This window comes from Girardinichthys multiradiatus, chromosome 15 (assembly GCF_021462225.1).
Source record: "Girardinichthys multiradiatus isolate DD_20200921_A chromosome 15, DD_fGirMul_XY1, whole genome shotgun sequence".
Lineage (NCBI taxonomy): Eukaryota > Metazoa > Chordata > Actinopteri > Cyprinodontiformes > Goodeidae > Girardinichthys > Girardinichthys multiradiatus.
The window spans coordinates 19,901,625-19,919,663 of NC_061808.1; the positions used below are offsets into that span (position 1 = coordinate 19,901,625).

Consider the following 18,039-nt stretch of genomic DNA (forward strand, 5'->3'; position numbering starts at 1 on the left):
ACACGGTATGATGTGGCATTTTGAAACATCTGGACACTTTTGGCCACCATCATGCCTCTCCTGGCTTGTTTCTGCCTAATATATTTGGAGTTGATTAGTATAACTAATTTACTAACACTTGCATGGTTGTTAAAGTGGTCTGTTATTTATAAGTAAATCAGGGACAAGAGGTGAACAAGGATTGAACGTAGCTTTCGAAACGTCTATAAAAATGTACACTGTGACAATGGTAATAAGAGGACGTGCACAATTTTGTGTCATTAGAATGTGCAACTTTCACCAAAGGAAATTGATGTGTGTAACAACAGATGTCAGTTGACCCAAAATGCTGAATAGACAATTAAATGCAGTTTTGCAATACATTGGATGAAATTTGTTGCTTCTGCCCCCAAAAAACAATGAAATCTATAAAATGCTTGAACGTTCAATAAATTATTTTCAGTGTGTTTTTTTGACTTGAAATCTAAACTCGATGTTCAGTCAAATTTAAAGATATTTCTGAACGGTTAATAAAACTGCAATAGTTTTCTTGCCAAACATAAGATATGAATGGTCTTAAAACTTAAAACTGATTCTGGCACCGTCCAATACACACTTAATGATGCTTTCAGTAGGCCACACTTTTCAGATTTTGATTTGTTAAATCACTATTTTTTTAAGTTACTATTATTTTCCTTTGACTTAACAAATATGCACCACTCTGTGCTGATCTATCCCAAAAAAATGACTGTAATGCAGTGTTTGCTAGTATCAAACATGCTCCAGAACGTATAGCTTTATTACATTGTGGGATGCTCTTTGCTTAAAGAAAACGCCAGTGGCTTGTAGAAGGAAATGAATAAATATGCTGATCACAAAGATGCAGTTTCATAATAGGAAATGTTTTGCATCTAGACATGAAGTCATATAAAAGTTGTTGGGCAGGGGCTAGTTCCTGAATGTCAAGTGTTTGTGAAATTGTGGTGTTGCCCAAGACCAGATTTTCTTTTATTAATTTTTTGTTCTTCTGTTAAAGAGAGGTTGCATCAAGCCTGTAAGGTAAGAAGATAATTTTCAAAACAGTAACATTCTATTTTTATTTAAAAAAATGTATTTTACAATAATCAAGCTCAATATAATCTTAGTTTTAAAAGAGTAACCAGAATATTTATCCGCTCATCTCTAAGTCTGAGTCAGTGAAATGTTCTGCTCAGTGCTTTTTTAATCATGGTGGTGAACATTTTATAGTACTTTACAAATTGGATCTTCATACAAAATTGCCCCAAGGTTTTCGTATTGGTTAAAAAGTTACTTTGCAAAACTTTGTAGAATTTGAAGAAGGGTTAAATAGTTGTATTGGAAAGTTTGATAAATGGTGGAAGAGGCATAATATAAGCTTCCATGGTCAGAGGTCAAGTTCTCAAACAAACTTCCTTTTGATCTACATTTTCCTCTAGGTCTTTTGGCATGTTCAGCCTTTGTATAAATAAAGTTTATATACATCTGCTTTCCAAAAATGATACATATTGAAAGCTCCTCTGTTTATCTTATAAGATCTGTTTTTCAAATTATTTTGTGTGTATGTTGTAAAACAAAATGAAATGCCCTATCATGCTCCATCTTTAATGATTGATCAAAATGTCAACATGCGTCCAGTTTGCAGTCCAAGGCCACACAGTCCATTTTCTTCCTAGCAATTACTGGATCCGCATGGAGCATGGATCCTTTGGAGATTTAGGATATAAAACCATTTTTATATTTGTTTATTAATCTCTGCATAGCAGGTCAGAATTTGTTGATGTTCAGGTAAGAGGGCAACATATTTCAGCCATGGGGAGAACAAAAAATACTAATTAATAATCCAAAAGGGGTTAATTCCTTTTCAGCATTAATCACATGTACAAAATGCTGTGAGCTACAAAACATTTTAGGGGAACAGAAACTTCCTCTTTTTATTTACATTTCTGGTGCCTTTTGCAGGATTTGGCCTCCTCTGAAGATATAATATGGAAAAACAGCATTTTCTTTTCCTTTTAATAATAGGTGAGTTTTTTTTTTACTTAGTTTGTATTAACCTCTCAGGGAATGTTTTACATTATAAGTATAGCACAGTAAAATATTTGTTTGCTCCCATGTGAAGTCTTAACAGAGAGAGGAAACATAAGAGAGTGAGTTTATTTAAAACAGATTTTTATTGTTTACATTTATATAGTTTTGTCTTTTTCAGTGCTGTTGGAAAAGTAATGAATTTTCTAAACTGCCGCACTTTCTTTTATGGATGATTGTTGTATATCAACACACTTAATTATTTAAATTATATTTAATTACCCTTCAGGTCTGCTGAGCTTACCACTACTTACAGGTCAGTGAATTCTAAGTATAGATGCCTGGATATGCATGTACATCTTATTAAAGAGGTATCTTTGCTGTCTTTGTCCATCAGTTGTTTTTTACTGGTTACCTTTCGTTTCCAGAATGTGAGAAAATTAGGCTGGTTGGGCCTTCACGTTGCGCTGGCAGAGTGGAGATCAATCACCAGGACAGCTGGGGCACCATTTGTGATGATCACTGGAGCATTGCCAACGCTGAGGTGGTGTGCCGAGAGTTAAATTGTGGCACAGTCATGGAGGCCAAAAAAGGTGCGTTCTTTGGAGAAGGCAGGGACGAGATCTGGTTGGATGACGTGCAGTGCACTGGGCAAGAGACCTCCATCATCAAGTGCCCACACAAGCCTTTCGGGAATAATAATTGTGGGCATAGTGAAGATGCTGGGGTTGTATGCTCAGGTAAGCCTTACTATATTTGATATGCATCACAAATGTTACTTGTATGTGCTTTTTTTAATAAGAGTTGAATAAATACATCTTACACATGTGTGTAAGTGTTACAGGAATATAAGTTTAAAGTCATCATGGTCTAAATCAGTTCACTGGAATAGTGCTTATCAGTGGCTACACTATCTGGGTGAAGATATGTCAGTCAGGATTGTTAGAGCATGGACCTTGAGCTCCTTCCTTGCATTACAATTCCAGATATCACTAACTATTTGGTCTACATGCCGAGTCAGTACACCTCTGGGGATCTGTAGTCTTTTAAAAACTATATATATATATATATATATATATATATATATATATATATATAGATACAGTACAGACCAAAAGTTCAGACACACCTTCTCATTCAAAGAGTTGTCTTTATTTTCATGACTATGAATATTGTAGCTTCACACTGAAGGCATCAAAACCATGAATTAACACATGTGGAATTATATACTGAACAAAAAAGTTTGAAACAACTGAAAATATGTCTTATATTCTAGGTTCTTCAAAGTAGCCACCTTTTGCTTTGATTACTGCTACGTACACTCTTGGCATTCTGTCGATGAGCTTCAAGAGGTAGTCACCTGAAATGGTTTTCACTTCACAGGTGTGCCCTGTCAGGTTTAATAAGTGGGATTTCAAGCCTTATAAATGGGGTTGGGACCATCAGTTGTGTTGTTCAGGAGGTGGATACAGTACATAGCTGATAGTCCTACTGAATAGACTGTTAGAATTTGTATTATGGCAAGAAAAAAGCAGCTAAGTAAAGAAAAACGAGTGGAAATCATTACTTTAAGAAATGAAGGTCAGTCATTCCGAACAATTGGGAAAACTTTGAAAGTGTCCCCAAGTGCAGTCGCAAAAACCATCAAGCGCTACAAAGAAACTGGCTCACATGAGGACCGCCCCAGGAAAGGAAGACCAAGAGTCACCTCTGCTGCGGACAATAAGTTCATCCGAGTCACCAGCCTCAGAAATCGCAGGTTAACAGCAGCTCAGATTAGAGAACAGGTCAATGCCACACAGAGTTCTAGCAGCAGACACATCTCTAGAACAACTGTTCAGAGGAGACTGTGTGAATCAGGCCTTCATGGTAAAATAGCTGCTAGGAAACCACTGCTGAGGACAGGCAACAAGCAAAAGAGACTTGTTTGGGCTAAAGAACACAATAAATGGACATTAGACCAGTGGAAATCTGTGCTTTGGTCTGATGAGTCCAAGTTTGAGATCTTTGGTTCCAACCACCGTGTCTTTGTGTGGCGCAGAAGAGGTGAACGGATGGACTCTACATGCCTGGTTCCCACCATGAAGCATGGAGGAGGAGGTGTGATGGTGTGGGGGTGCTTTGCTGGTGACACTGTTGGGGATTTATTCAAAATTGAAGGCATACTGAACCAGCATGGCTACCACAGCATCTTGCAGCGGCATGCTATTCCATCCGGTTTGCGTTTAGTTGGACCATCATTTATTTTACAACAGGACAATGACTCCAAACACACCTCCAGGCTGTGTAAGGGCTATTTGACCAAGAAGGAGAGTGATGGGGTGCTGTACCAGATGACCTGGCCTCCACATTCACCGGACCTGAACCCAATCGAGATGGTTTGGGGTGAGCTGGACCGCAGAGTGAAGGCAAAATGGCCAACAAGTGCTAAACATCTCTAGGAACTCCTTCAAGACTGTTGGAAAACCATTTCAGGTGACTACCTGTTGAAGCTCATCAACAGATCATAACAAAAGGTGGCTACTTTGAAGAACCTAGAATATCAGACATATTTTTATATATTTATATATATACACATATGTCTTCAAGTTCCAGTGACCACAGTACATAGCATTGTTAAAAAATATGAAACATTCCACAATGGAAAATTTCAGAGGATGTGGTAGGAAGTCAAAAAGGGACACCTGGACTGCCAAGGGCAGTGGTGCAAAAGAAATAATCCAAAGGACTATGACCAAGGTCATCCTGAATACAGCATTTATTTGGCATAGAAAAAGGAGAAGAATTAAACCCCATTAAATTAAATTAAGCATTAAACATCCCCACAGTTAACCATGGAGGTCTGAACAGAATGATTTTGTTTTTTTGGCATATGTTCTGATATGTTTTTCTTATTTTGTCATCATTAATTACAGTATACTGCAGAACCATGTAATGCTTTCATAAATTTCAAAACGACCCTTGTCAGTTCGCCCCTTTGCTTGTGGTGACATTTTATGCCTACATGTTGCCATTTTGTCCCTTCCTACTTTCATCTCATGTAAACATGTAAACAGCACATGTTATACACCTGCAAACCAATGCATATCCATTCATTTAACTTACAGTAAGGTGTTTTAATGACTTGAGATAGTCACAAAAGTGCTCAAATTTTACATATCTATTAATCAAAATTATATATTATTTTCTGTAAACTTTGTATTATACCCTCCTTACTTTTGATTCTGATCCTTTTTTAGGCCAGTTGGCTCTAAAGACAAATGAAAGATTAGGTCCCCCTCACCAAACAGAAATAACTATGATAAACCTACTGTTGTAGATATTTACAGTGGCTGGTAAAAGTATTCATACCCCTTGAACTTTTCCACACGTCACATTGCAACCACAAACATGATTTTTTTTATTTTTATATTATGTGAAATACCAACACAATGTGGTATACACTTGTGGAGTGGAATAAAAATTATACATGATTTAAAACATTTTTTACAAATATAAAAATGAAAAAGTGCAGTGTGTAAAAGTATTCAGTCCCCTTTACTCTGAGTGCAACCAGTTGCCTTCAGAAGTTGCCCGATGATTGCTAATGACTAAATAGAGTCCACCTGTGTGTAATCTAATCTCAGTACAAATACAGCTGCTCTGTGACGGCCTCAGAGGTTGGTTAAAACAATATTGGGCAGCAAACAGCATCTTGAAGTCCAAGGAACACACCAGACAAGTCAGGGATAAAGTTGTGGAGAAGTTTTAAAGCAGGCTTAGGCCATAAAAAGATTTCCCAAGCTTTGAACATTTCATGGAGCACTGTTCAATCCATCATCTGGAAATGGAAAGAGTAGGGCAAATCTGTAAATCTACCAAGACAAGACCGTCCACCTAAACGTACAGGGAGAACAAGGAGAGCACTGATCAGAGATGTAGCCAAGAGCCCCATGGTGACTCTGGACGAACTGCAGAGATCTACAGCTCAGGTGGGGGAATCTGTCCACAGGTCAACTATTACTTATGCACTGCACAAATGTGGTCTTTATGGAAGAGTGGCAAGAAGAAAGCCATTGTTAAAAGAAAACCATAAGAAGTCCCGTTTGCAGTTTGCCAGAAGCCATGTTGGGGACACAGCAAACATGTGGAAGAAGGTGTTTTGGTCAGAGACCAAAATTGAACTTTTTGGCCAAAATGCAAAATGCTATTTGTGGTGGAAAACTACCACTACACATCCTTCTGAACACACCATCCCCACTGTCAAATATGGTGGTGGCACCATCATGCTCTGGGGGTGCTTCCCTTCAGCAGGGAAAGGGAAGGTGGTCAGAGTCGATGGGAAGATGGATGGAGCCAAATACAGGACAATCTTGGAAGAAAACCTGTTGAAATCTGCAAAAGACTTGAGACTGGGGGGGAGGTTCACCTTCCAGCAGGACAACCAACCCTAACCAAAAAGTCAGGGCTACAATGGAATGGTTTAAACCAAAACACATTCATGTGTTAGAATGGCTCAGTTAAAGTCCAGACCTAAACCCAATCGAGAATCTGTGGCAAGATCTGAAAACTGCTGTTCACAAATGCTCTCCATCTAATTTGACTGAGTTTGAGCTGTTTTGCAAAGAATGGGAAAGATTTTCAGTCACTAGATGTGCAAAGCTGGTAGAGACATACCCTAAAAGACTTGCAGTTGTAGTTGCAGCAAAAGGTGGCTCCACAAACTATTGAATCCGGTTGGCTGTCTGCTGTATGAACAATGCCCTTCTGAGTTTTTCATTTGTAAAACAAAAAGAAATCATGTATAATTTTTGTTCCACTTCACAATTGTATACCACTTTGTGTTGGTCTTTCACATAAAATTCCAATAAAATATATATTATGTTTGTGTTTGTAATGTGACAACGTGGAAACGTTCAAGGGGTATGAATACTTTTACAAGGCGCTGTATTGGAGTAAATAGACACCCCTTTCAGTAAACTGAAAGTACATTATGAAGATTTACTTGAAATCGTTAGCTTTCAAGGCAGTACCCATCGGCTTATATAAACTCATGCATGGTTTCCTATTGTTTTTACTATTCTTGTTATCCTGCATATTGTTTATTTGTTGTATTTAGAACATGTTCGGATCGTCAACGGAACCGATCGTTGTAACGGCAGAGTGGAGCTCTTCCATGACGGCCAGTGGAAACGAGTGTGCAGCAGTGACTGGGGTAAGGAAGCAGCTGACGTGGTGTGCTTGGAGATCAGTTGTGGGTCGCCTGTTGTTCAGTCTGCAACACAATACTTTGGAGAGGGGAAGGGCCTGTATGGTATCAAAGCCAACTGTGCTGGGAATGAGACCTCCATCTCTAAGTGCATGCTACAAGAATTCAGAGAAACCTGCATTGATGCTACCATCACCTGCACGAGTAAGTTAAATGATATCTCACGTTTTACCACAAATTTGCTTCAATTTTAATATTAACATAGCTCCTTTCTTGTGTGCTTAAATAAAAATATCAAACTTTCTTTTACAAAACTTCACAGACAGCAAGCCAATCCGGCTTATAAATGGGACAAATCGGTGTTCTGGTCGAGTAGAAGTTTATTATGAGGGACAGTGGGGAACCGTTTGTGATGACAAATGGGGTATGCAAGAAGCAGCTGTAACGTGCCGAGCGATGAACTGTGGGAACGCTCTTACAGTCAAGTACAAGGCATTCTTTGGCAGGGGACATGATCAGGTCTGGTTGGATGATATTGACTGCACTGGTCATGAGAAGTCCCTATCTGAATGCCCACATAGAGGTTTTGGAGAGCATGACTGTGACCACCATGAAGATGCTGGTGTTGTGTGCTCAGGTAACACGTGCTCTAATCTTTTTGTCTTTGATATATGCACAGGTCATTTTAGATAAATCGGACACATACCTCTTTAACTGTTTGCTTTCCAGAGACTGTGAGACTGATTAATGGGACCGACAGGTGTTCTGGCAGAGTGGAGGTCTTCCACAATGGTCGCTGGGGAAAGATCTGCAGTAACAGTTGGAGTCCTACAGATGCTGCAGTTCTCTGTAAAGAACTCAGTTGTGGAACACCAAAGAAATCCCAAGAAGTCTTCACTTTTGGCGACAGCACGCTGGCAGGGTTTATTAGTAGATGCTCTGGTAATGTGAGCTCTATCAGCCAGTGTGTGGTGGACGAACATGTCGGGAGATGTGATGGTGTCTCTGTTGCATGTACAGGTAAACAAGCAAAATTTTCTTAATTAAAGAATCTGAGTTTCCTAGTCTGACCTGTTTAGAAAATGACTCTTTGGTGGTTGAGTCTTTTTTACAGCATTATTCTTAACGAGACATCTACCATTGTAAAAGCTAAATTTGATCTTTGTTAGACCTTAGTATGGTGTGCATGGGCTCACAATAAAGGTTTGTACAATTCTTGCTTCCAGATTTTGGTTAACATTCTGATGGCTTCCCCTCAGAATTTCATTATTTCCAATACATAAAACAATACAAACTCAAAATTGTTCAAGTAGTTCACCAAACACTATATTGATCATTTCTTAGCTCTGACACTTGCACGGCATAGTTGTTTACTCTGTCAATACTTTCTTCTCCAAAAATATTTTCTTCTATTCTTCTATTTAATCAGCAGTTGCTCTGTATGATCTCAAGAAACAAGAAAAAATGCTAATTATAAAATTAATAATATAATAATGAGGAAAATAATAAAACACAAAATCAGGTGTTGGCCTAAGAAACAACCAAAAAAGGCAGTATTCCTTAATGAATTGTTTTAATTGAACATAAATAGAAAATACAGTAACCCAAGAATGACCACTTTTTTATCAGAATGAATAAAAATGTAGTCTTAATCCTCTTCCAGCAGGGGGAGAAATTAAAATAGACATAAAAAAGTTATTTTGTGATTCTGAAATTGGAAGCAGGTTGTGTTGCTTAATGTAAGTAAAGCATTTCACATTGTTCTGAATGTTTCAACAGATTTTTTAAGTGCAAGTTTCATGTGATTCAGAATGGGTTTAATCCTCTAAGAGGGTTATTATTTAGTAACGGACTGAGTTTGTTCTCATTTGGCAATTAATAACTCTTGTACTTCAAATATGACTTTTCCTTAGGTAGTCCACCACTTAGGGTTGTTAATGGTACTGACCGATGCTCTGGCAGAGTGGAGGTTCTGCATGATGGCCAGTGGGGAACAGTGTGTGATGATGACTGGGACCTCAAAGATGCTCAGGTTGTGTGCATTGCCTTGGACTGTGGAACCGCTCAGACAGCTAAAACAGCGGCCTACTTCGGCCAAGGCCAAGGAAACATCTGGCTAGATGATGTCAATTGCTTTGGCAATGAGTCATCCCTTTTGCATTGCCTACGTCCTCCTTTCGGAGTAAATAACTGTGGCCATGGGGAAGATGCTGGGGTGATTTGTTCAGGTATCTATGTTACCAGCTGTTTCAAGGTGCGATCATCAAAGTTTAAATTAGTCAAATAAATTGTTTCACACCTAACAAACTCTACTATATTTTCTAGCTAACCTTAGATTGATCAATGGCACTGACATGTGCTCTGGCAGGCTCGAAGTCTACCATGGTGGCCACTGGTCACCGATATTCAATGTCAACTTTGGTATGGGTGAAGCTTCAGTGGTGTGCAGAGAGATGAATTGTGGAGATGCTGTAAAGGCTTCAGGATCATTTGGTCAAGGCCAAGAGCTCAGAGGCTTAAAGATTACTTGTAGTGGCACAGAGCACTCTGTCACTCAGTGCACACTGAGAGAGTATACCAGAACCAGAAATGATCGTATTGAAGAGGCATCCATCCAATGCTCTGGTATGTGCTGTGTCAAATTCTAAAAATTTGGGTTTTAACATTTAACTTGTATTCTCAGTCTTAAATTACCGCTATATGTTTTCTGTAATTTCCAGGAATTGTGAAGTTAGCTGATGGGCCCCATCACTGTGTTGGAAGAGTGGAGTTTTATGATAAAGGCCAGTGGGGAACTGTGTGTGGGGAGTCCTGGGACATAAATGATGCAATGGTGGTGTGCAAACAGCTGAACTGTGGGAGGGCTCATAAAATTACCAGAATGTCTGAGTATGGCCGTGGCACAGGACAGACATGGATTGAACAAATTGAATGCAGTGGAAGGGAGTCTACACTCTCTCAATGCCAACAAAGACCGTTTAGAGACAAAACCTGCAACACAACTGCTATAGCTGGTGTGATTTGCACAGGTAATAATAAAAGACAGCAAATTGCTGTGATGGATGGTTTCTTTCCCTTTTTTCAATCTCACATTTTGGTTATAAATTCTACACCTTGTCTCCTGGATTTAGTGCACATTAAAAGCATCTGAATATTTTACTTTTGATTAGATATTGTCTGCTGTATGGCTACTTGTGTGAATTATCTTCACAGGGAGTTTGGAGGTCCGGTTGGCTAATGGCAAGGACGAGTGCTCTGGAAGAGTTGAGGTCCGTCATGGTGAAACGTGGCAAACAGTTTGTGATGCAGCCTGGACAGAAAGTAAGGCAGAGGTGGCATGTCAGTTGCTGGAGTGTGGTCATGCTTTGAATGCTCCTGGTGGTGCCATTTTTGGTCAAGGCAATGGAACTGTGGTGGAGAGCAATTCATGTTTCAACAACTTGACTTCTCTTCAAAAATGCTCAGTGAATGGTTTCAGAAGATCAACGTGTGGACATGGGCAGGATGCTGGAGTAATGTGTGCAGGTAAGGTTTTTATAAACAATGTCATATTTTGTTGTACATTCAAGAGCACTTCAAGAGCACTTTCAGCCACTGTTGTCCAGGACCTTTTTCATTTGTCATATTCAATATCCGATGACCACAGGAGAGGGCTGGAATGTCGAAGGAGCAGTAAGCTGAGAGCTTTGCTTTTGGACTCAGCTCTTGTTTTACCATGACAGGCTGGAGCAATATGCTTATTACTGCAGACAAGGCCCCAATCTGCCTAACCATCGCATGCACTATCATACCATCACTTGTGAACAAGACACCGAGGTATTTGAACTCCTCCGTTTGAGGCAGAGACTAACCCCCACCTGGAGGGAGCACTCCATTTTTTTCTCTGATTGGGAGATAGGACTCTCATCTCAGCTGCTTGACTGGGAATGGTACATTGCACCCTGAAGGTCATGACTTCAAGATACAAACAAAACACAATCATCTGTAAAAAGCAAAGAACCTTCATTATTACACCTTGAGATTGTATCCATTAACACCAAAAACAAGGTGTGTGACAGGCAATCAGTAATAGGAACAACTTCAACTTTGTGCAGCACCACATTGTCCTGAAGCACCTCCAACAAAATGCTTCAAAGTAAAGGTTGAAAGCCTTTTCCAGATTCACAAAACAAATCTTGACTGGACAACCAATGTCCCATGATCCCTTGCAATTCTGCGAGGGTAAAGATCTGATCAAATATTTTATGGCCAGGACAAATGCCATACTGCTCCTTCTGAATCAGAAGAAAAACAATCCTCTGAACCATCCTATCCAGCAAATTAGAGTAAACTTTGTGTGATCCCTTGATGGTTGGACCACACTCTCAAGATTTCTGAATCCACCATTGTGAAAGAAATCTATGATAAAAGAGGTTCTGAATTTTTTTAATCTGATATTAAACTATATTGAACTTCTGCAAATATAATAAAACCTGAGTTCAAACCTTTAATGTTTACTTTACAAGTTAGTGTTTAATCACTTTTAAAGACTCTTTTTTTTTTTTTTTTTTTTTTTACCCGTGAAAGGGTTTATCATGGTTTGTTTGAAAAGTTGTGTCTCTTTCAGTGTGTATTCAGATTGTACTGAAAATTTTTCTGGTTTTGTGCAGCCCAGCTGCGGTTGATTGGTGGCTCAGGCCAGTGCTCTGGCAGAGTGGAGATCTTCTACAAAGGCCAATGGGGTACCGTGTGTGATGATGACTGGGAAATCAAGAATGCTGATGTGGTGTGTAGACAGCTTGGCTGTGGTCATGCTGTCTCTGCCCCCACCAGTGCTCATTTTGGTAGAGGCTCCGGTCCAATATGGATGGATAATGTTGATTGTACAGGCCAAGAAGCTGCTCTTACACACTGTAGACACCGGGGCTTTGGAGAAAATAACTGTGGACATGGTGAAGATGCCAGTGTCATCTGTTTAGGTAAGAAGCCAGGCTCATTTTGAATCTATGTGTCATGTTTCTCCAATAAAGCTTTTATGACTCTGCAAATCTGTTTCAGGTGATCTACAAAAGCCCCAAATTACTTTAAGTCCTTCTACAGATGTACACTGGGGTGAAAAAGTGGAAATCACATGCACTGTGGCAACAGAACATTTGGGTGGGACATTTGTGCTAAAAAAGACTCAGGGGTCATTTTCTAAGGAAAAATTCTCAGACCATGAAGCGGCAACCTTTGTCTTCCCTCAAGCAGACTTCTTCCTAAATGGGTCGTACTTCTGTGAATATCATAAGAAACTGCCAGAACAAATCATCTATTATCCTCAAGGAAATACTGTTGATCTCACTGTTAAAGGTAAAGAAAGATTTTGTCTTTGTTTGTTTGCATACAGTTTTACAAAACAATATCAAGTCCTATGTATTCTTAGATATGTGGATTATCATGATGTTCTTAAATATATATATTTTTTTGCTTCTATCATGCAGTGAATTTAGAGAAACCCGACATCTCTCTAACATCTGGTCATGTTTTGGTGATCTACAGTCCTGTCAAAGTATCCATCACCAAAGGAAGTGACTTCTCCATAACCTGTTCCACTTATTCCAGATATCCTGGAGGCATTTTCTACCTGACCAGGTCTGACAAAAACATTACTCAGATGAAACCAGCGATTGGCCACACCGTCTTCTACCTGGCGTACTTTGAATTCGCAGAAATAGATTTTAAAGATCAAGCAGAGTATTCTTGTCTCTACGCTGTTAACATCTCATCAGTTTCATTCTGTTCCATTCCCTCCAAGTCACTCCAAGTCACTGTACTCGGTAACACTTCATATAAAAAAATAATAAATAATAAATATTTTATTTCTGTTATTTTGTTGTTAGCCTTATTTTCTTCCAACACTTCTTTTTATCTTCACAGCAACCACATCCTCATCAGTTGTCGCAGGTGTTGTGAGTGTATTGGTGATACTGCTTTTTATATTGGTCATCGGTTTCTTTGTTTGGAGAAAGAAATGGCGAGGTGCTGGTAAGATTCATATTTCATTGTTATTGATCGTAGAATATTATATTATATAGTGGTCCACAAGGCATTTTTCACTCATAAATGTTTGAAAACTAGAAAAGTTTGCCATTTGGTCCTTGCAATATATTACACCTCTTATCTTATTGCCCATATAGGTCAGAAATACATACATATATGGACATATTTGTTGGCAACCATGCTAAAAATGTGAGCATTAAAATAAACTCAATATTTGATTACAGTTGCAATTTCTCAGACTGAAAACTTCTAAAACAATCTAAACTTTAATTTTAGTACATTTATTTTCTAGGGTAAATTAATTGGTACAATTATTGATTCCACCAAAAATCCGCTTAAAATAAATTTAAGTGAAACCTTTTTAAGTTGTTTTCTTTTCCTACATTGCTCATAGTCTCATAGAAATTCTAATCAGTAATCCATGCCTTTTTGTGTCCCTGGGGTATAAATATAATGTAGCATGAGCCCCCGATGTAACAGTGACCACTAGGCTGGATGAGGAAGCATGTTTATCTTACCACCACACAGTGAGGAAGATTTTATGTGAGGTAAAAAACATCTCCAGCGCTCATTGTTAGACAACTGCTGCGAACAGTGAGATCTTGGGGTCACCAAGTCTTCATAGGAGCCATTAGATGCTAACTAATATGCTAAACGGTTGTTTGTGAGGCATGCCAGAAAAAGGTCAGGAAAGGTCCTACCATTAAAAACGTGCAGAGTTTGCATACTCAGACTTTAAATGGAATCATGTCTGCTAGTCAGAAGAGACTAAGATTGAGCTTTTTTTAGTGTGAAACATAGAATACTTAGGTGGAAATGCACCTCACGCCCAACTGCATAGTAAAAGATTGGTGATGCTGTGGCCCTGTTTCTCTTCTAAAGGACCTTATTAGTGCACCTGGCCTCATGAACTCTTCAAAATTAGGACATTTTAAACACAAATCTGTATACTTATACCACTAAACTGAAAATGGATGGTCTATTGGCCACTATCAGCAGGATAATGGTTCAAAACACGTGGCCAAATCAGCACAGAAATGGTTCAACATAAATTAATCTTTTTAATCGCCATCACCCCTCCTGGACCTAAATCCTGAGCTAAAGAGAAGGAGCTAAAGAGATTTTACAAAGAGAACTAATACGATATGTTATGCTTTTTTTTAGGTGTCATGGTTCTGTTTAGCAACAGGTTGGAACCCAAAAAACAAGATACGGATGACAGAAGCAATGGGACACCTGATGAAAGGTAAGGATAATCTGCACATCTCTTACTCGATCCACTGAACGTTTTGTCCCGTTATTCTTTGTAAAATCAGTCCCTCTTGGACGGACAGGGTCTGTGAGGACAGTTTTCAAGTCCTGCCACAGATTATTAATTTGGTTGAGGTCTAACAGGTTTTGTTCCAGGATTGCCCCGTTGAAGAATAGGATCTCCATAGCATGATGCTGCCATCACCATGTTTCACTGGCAAACTGCAAATTCACTTATTGTGGCTTTCTTTTAAGAGTAGCTCATTTCTCACTACTGTTCCGAAAAGGTCAGATATGTGGAAAGCATGGTTCTGTCAACAGGTTTTCTCACCAGAGCTGTGGATCTCTGCAGCTATTCCGAAGTTACCATGGGGCTCTTGGTTGCATTTCTGCCAATGGTTGATGGATTTAACAGAGCTCAGTGGAATGTTTAAAGCTTGAGATATTGTTTTACAGTCTAACCGTGCCTTAAACTTCTCCACAACTTCCTCTTTAATATGTGTTAATTGCTTTCATGATGCTGTTTGTTCCTTGATTTTTATTCTCTAACAAACCCCTGAGGCCTTTTACAGTACAGCTGTATTTGTAAGGAGATTAAATAGCATACAGGTACACTCTATTTATTCATTCCCCTCTGATGGCAGTTGGTTGCACTAGAATTTGGATTAGGGCAGAGGTTCTCAAATAGATTACAAGTACAAAGATATGTAGCCTTTTTCAGTTTTTTGTGTTTAAGCTAAAAAATAACACAGAAAAGAAAAGAAAATTGTGTGCACACTTCTTTGATAGCATTGGAAGAGAGCACCTATCCACCACCTTTGGCTTCTTTAGTGTCAGAAGATAAGCAGTTAAACAACACAGGGGATTCATGGATGCATGTTGGAGCAACAGAAGGAGGTTCTGGTCATTTGGAAATGACCAGAGACGCTCAGCAGGGTCACTGTCACAGTTATATTAATGCACCTCAGGCCCTGCTCCATTGTAATGCACTTGCTGTTTGGTGTAAGATATCAAGTATCTTCAAGTCAAACAGCTTAAGACCAAATGAAGTCATGAGTCATTAGTGTGAAAGTCAAGTCCCAAGTCTTTGTTGATTTTGTAGTCAAGTAATTCTAATTTTAACTCTTATTGTTTTCTTTTAGGGAACGCACTAACCAGTTGTATGAAAGAGGACAACACACTGACAGAATAAAAGCAATGAGCACCAATCCTGATTCTGAGAGCATTGTAGAGAAAGCCCCAGAAGACTTGGCAGGAAGAGTTTGTTACGAGCTTGACCCACTGGTTGATTCTTGATAGACATGGCCCTAGCTGTAACTAGCAGCAACTTCCAACAAAGGCCTACTGTCTTTTTTTCAAAGCAACACAACATCAAGCTGAATGGCAGTGTTTCACTTCTTTCAATACCTGTGAAAACACCAAAAGTAACGTCTTCATGTTCTGAGACTTCATGGTGTAAGCTTCTGCATCAGAGCACGGAACTATAAGAGAGACAAACATCGGACTTATGATGGTGTATAGTAGCTGCTTATATGTTCTATAGGCAATCGTGAACTTTGTTGTGTTCTTACTTTTCTGAAAAGTAATTGTTTTTCATTTTTATTTTTATTTTACAATGGAATAATGGATGCCTTGTCATTTGATTTAAGAGACATTTGCTCAAAGGTAAAATATAGTTTAAATCATTAATGCCATAAAGCTAATTTAGCTTAAAACAAGTTTTTCCATACATATTGCTGCAGTGATTTTTATAGATAAGGTAAATCATAATGCTATAGGCTTCAAGGATTAGCTGAAGGTCTTAATTACATTGAATCAAGAAGACGGAAAATTGTTTTGGTGTTTCTCAGTGATTTGCTTTTTATAAAGTGTGACTGATTAATAAAGTTGTATGTGTTACAAAGTATTCCAAACAGTTTCGACTTCAGTCATTCATTTCGTAAGAAATAAATGAGCATGCAATTAGAGGATGGCACAGGCATACATTACTAGATGATATGTATATGTCTAACAACACTTCACCTACAACAAATGTATCATTAAAGGACTAAATAACATTCTTACTTGGCACATATAGACTACAATAAACTCCAAAAAACTCTCTCACTTCAGATAACAATGTTTTGATCTGGAGTTCACAGAACCGATAGGGTGATGCTTGCTTGTTTCCTCTGTTTTGATAATTAAGCTTGCAACATATGTTCCTGAAGTTACTCATGTTTGAGCAGAATCGTATCCAAAGGTGCAACGATTTTTGCGAGTTTTGTTTTAGTTGCTCTCTACCCTTGTACAAACAGTTGAATAAGGAAGACCTGAGCCCTGGCAGACAACAAGCTGCATCAGGTAAAAATTAGTTGTGCCAGCCTTGGCAGCAACAACTCCCATTAAGCGTTTACTGCAACCAGCAATACGTTTTACATTGCTGTGGAGGAATTTTGGCCAAGTCTATTTTGCACAATTGCTTTATTTTAGTTTTTGAGCATGAACAGCTTATTTAAGCTCATGCTACAGGATCTCAATGAAATTTTGGTCCAGACTTTGACTGAGCCACAAAACCTTAAATCCTTTTTTTTTTCTCTTTTTGAGCCATTTAGAGATGGACTTACTGGTGTAAGTTTGATCATTATCTATTGTCAAGTGTGCTTGAGCTTAAGGTCACACACTGGTGGTTGCACTGATGTGTTTATTGCATGCCAGATGCAACAGGATGCACACCTTCATAAAAGGGCCCACTTTGTCTTTTAGGTCCACACAATATTTTCTCACAGGTCTTGAAAATCATCAAGATGTTTTACGCAAATGTTAGATTGGCCTTTGTGTTTCTTCTCTACCATGGACTCCCATTAAGCGTCAAAAGTTAGGTTTAGTTAGATTAAAATTTGGGCCATTTTTGCCCAGTCTCTTTTATACTGTTGAATTATGAACATTGACTTTACCTGAGGCAAATGAGGTCTGCAGTGCTTTAAGTGTTTTTCTAGGTTCCTAAAGCCTCGTCAGCACTTTAAGTAAGTTGTACCGGTTGGTCACTCCGGGGAAGGTTCCCCACTGTTCTATATTTTCTCGATTTGTGGCTAATGGCTCTCGCTGTTTTTCATTGAAGTCCCAAAGCCTTAAATATGGCTTTTAGTCCTTTCCAGACAGACAGTTGTGAATTTCTTTATCTTTTCTTGAATTTCTTTATATCGGGGCATTATGAGTTGCATTTTATATCTTTTAGCCTACTTCAGGTTGTCACAAAAGTTCTATTTAATTTCTTGATTCTTGTGGCTGCTTTCCAAAGAAATGTGGTTTATATACAATTTAATGGGGAGAGGGGAGTAAATAGGTTTTCACCTCAAGCTGGGTTGATTTAAAAACTGCTTTAAAAAAAAAATGCATTTCGTATTTACCCTGGTAATCTTTTGAGATATTTAATTTATTTCATGATGTGAAACATTTCAGTATGACAAAAACAGTAAAAACAGAGAATGTGTGTGAAGGAAAAACTCACAGCACTGTACAATAAACCTAACTTAAACAGCAGAAAATGAAGCTAAATTGAATACATTTAGCTC

The 18,039-nt window shown here is 38.6% G+C and overlaps 1 protein-coding gene across 2 annotated transcripts; it reads left to right on the plus strand.

Annotated features, from left to right (window-relative positions):
- Positions 1–891: 891 nt before the first annotated feature.
- On the plus strand, positions 892–16,391 carry LOC124882160 (deleted in malignant brain tumors 1 protein-like). Of its 2 annotated transcripts, none has more exons than XM_047388373.1 (17): positions 892–1,038; positions 1,960–2,022; positions 2,315–2,341; positions 2,454–2,765; positions 7,124–7,417; positions 7,536–7,850; positions 7,943–8,233; positions 9,127–9,441; positions 9,539–9,838; positions 9,934–10,242; positions 10,427–10,738; positions 11,863–12,171; positions 12,251–12,544; positions 12,676–13,011; positions 13,112–13,219; positions 14,399–14,480; positions 15,628–16,391. In XM_047388373.1, the coding sequence occupies exons 2-17, from the start codon at positions 1,986–1,988 to the stop codon at positions 15,779–15,781; spliced, it is 3,795 nt and encodes a 1,264-aa protein (XP_047244329.1). In that variant the 5' UTR covers positions 892–1,038; positions 1,960–1,985; the 3' UTR covers positions 15,782–16,391. The 2 variants fall into 2 exon arrangements, with proteins under 2 accessions (XP_047244329.1, XP_047244330.1); XM_047388374.1 differs by lacking the exon at positions 892–1,038 and adding an exon at positions 1,686–1,785.
- Positions 16,392–18,039: the final 1,648 nt, after the last annotated feature.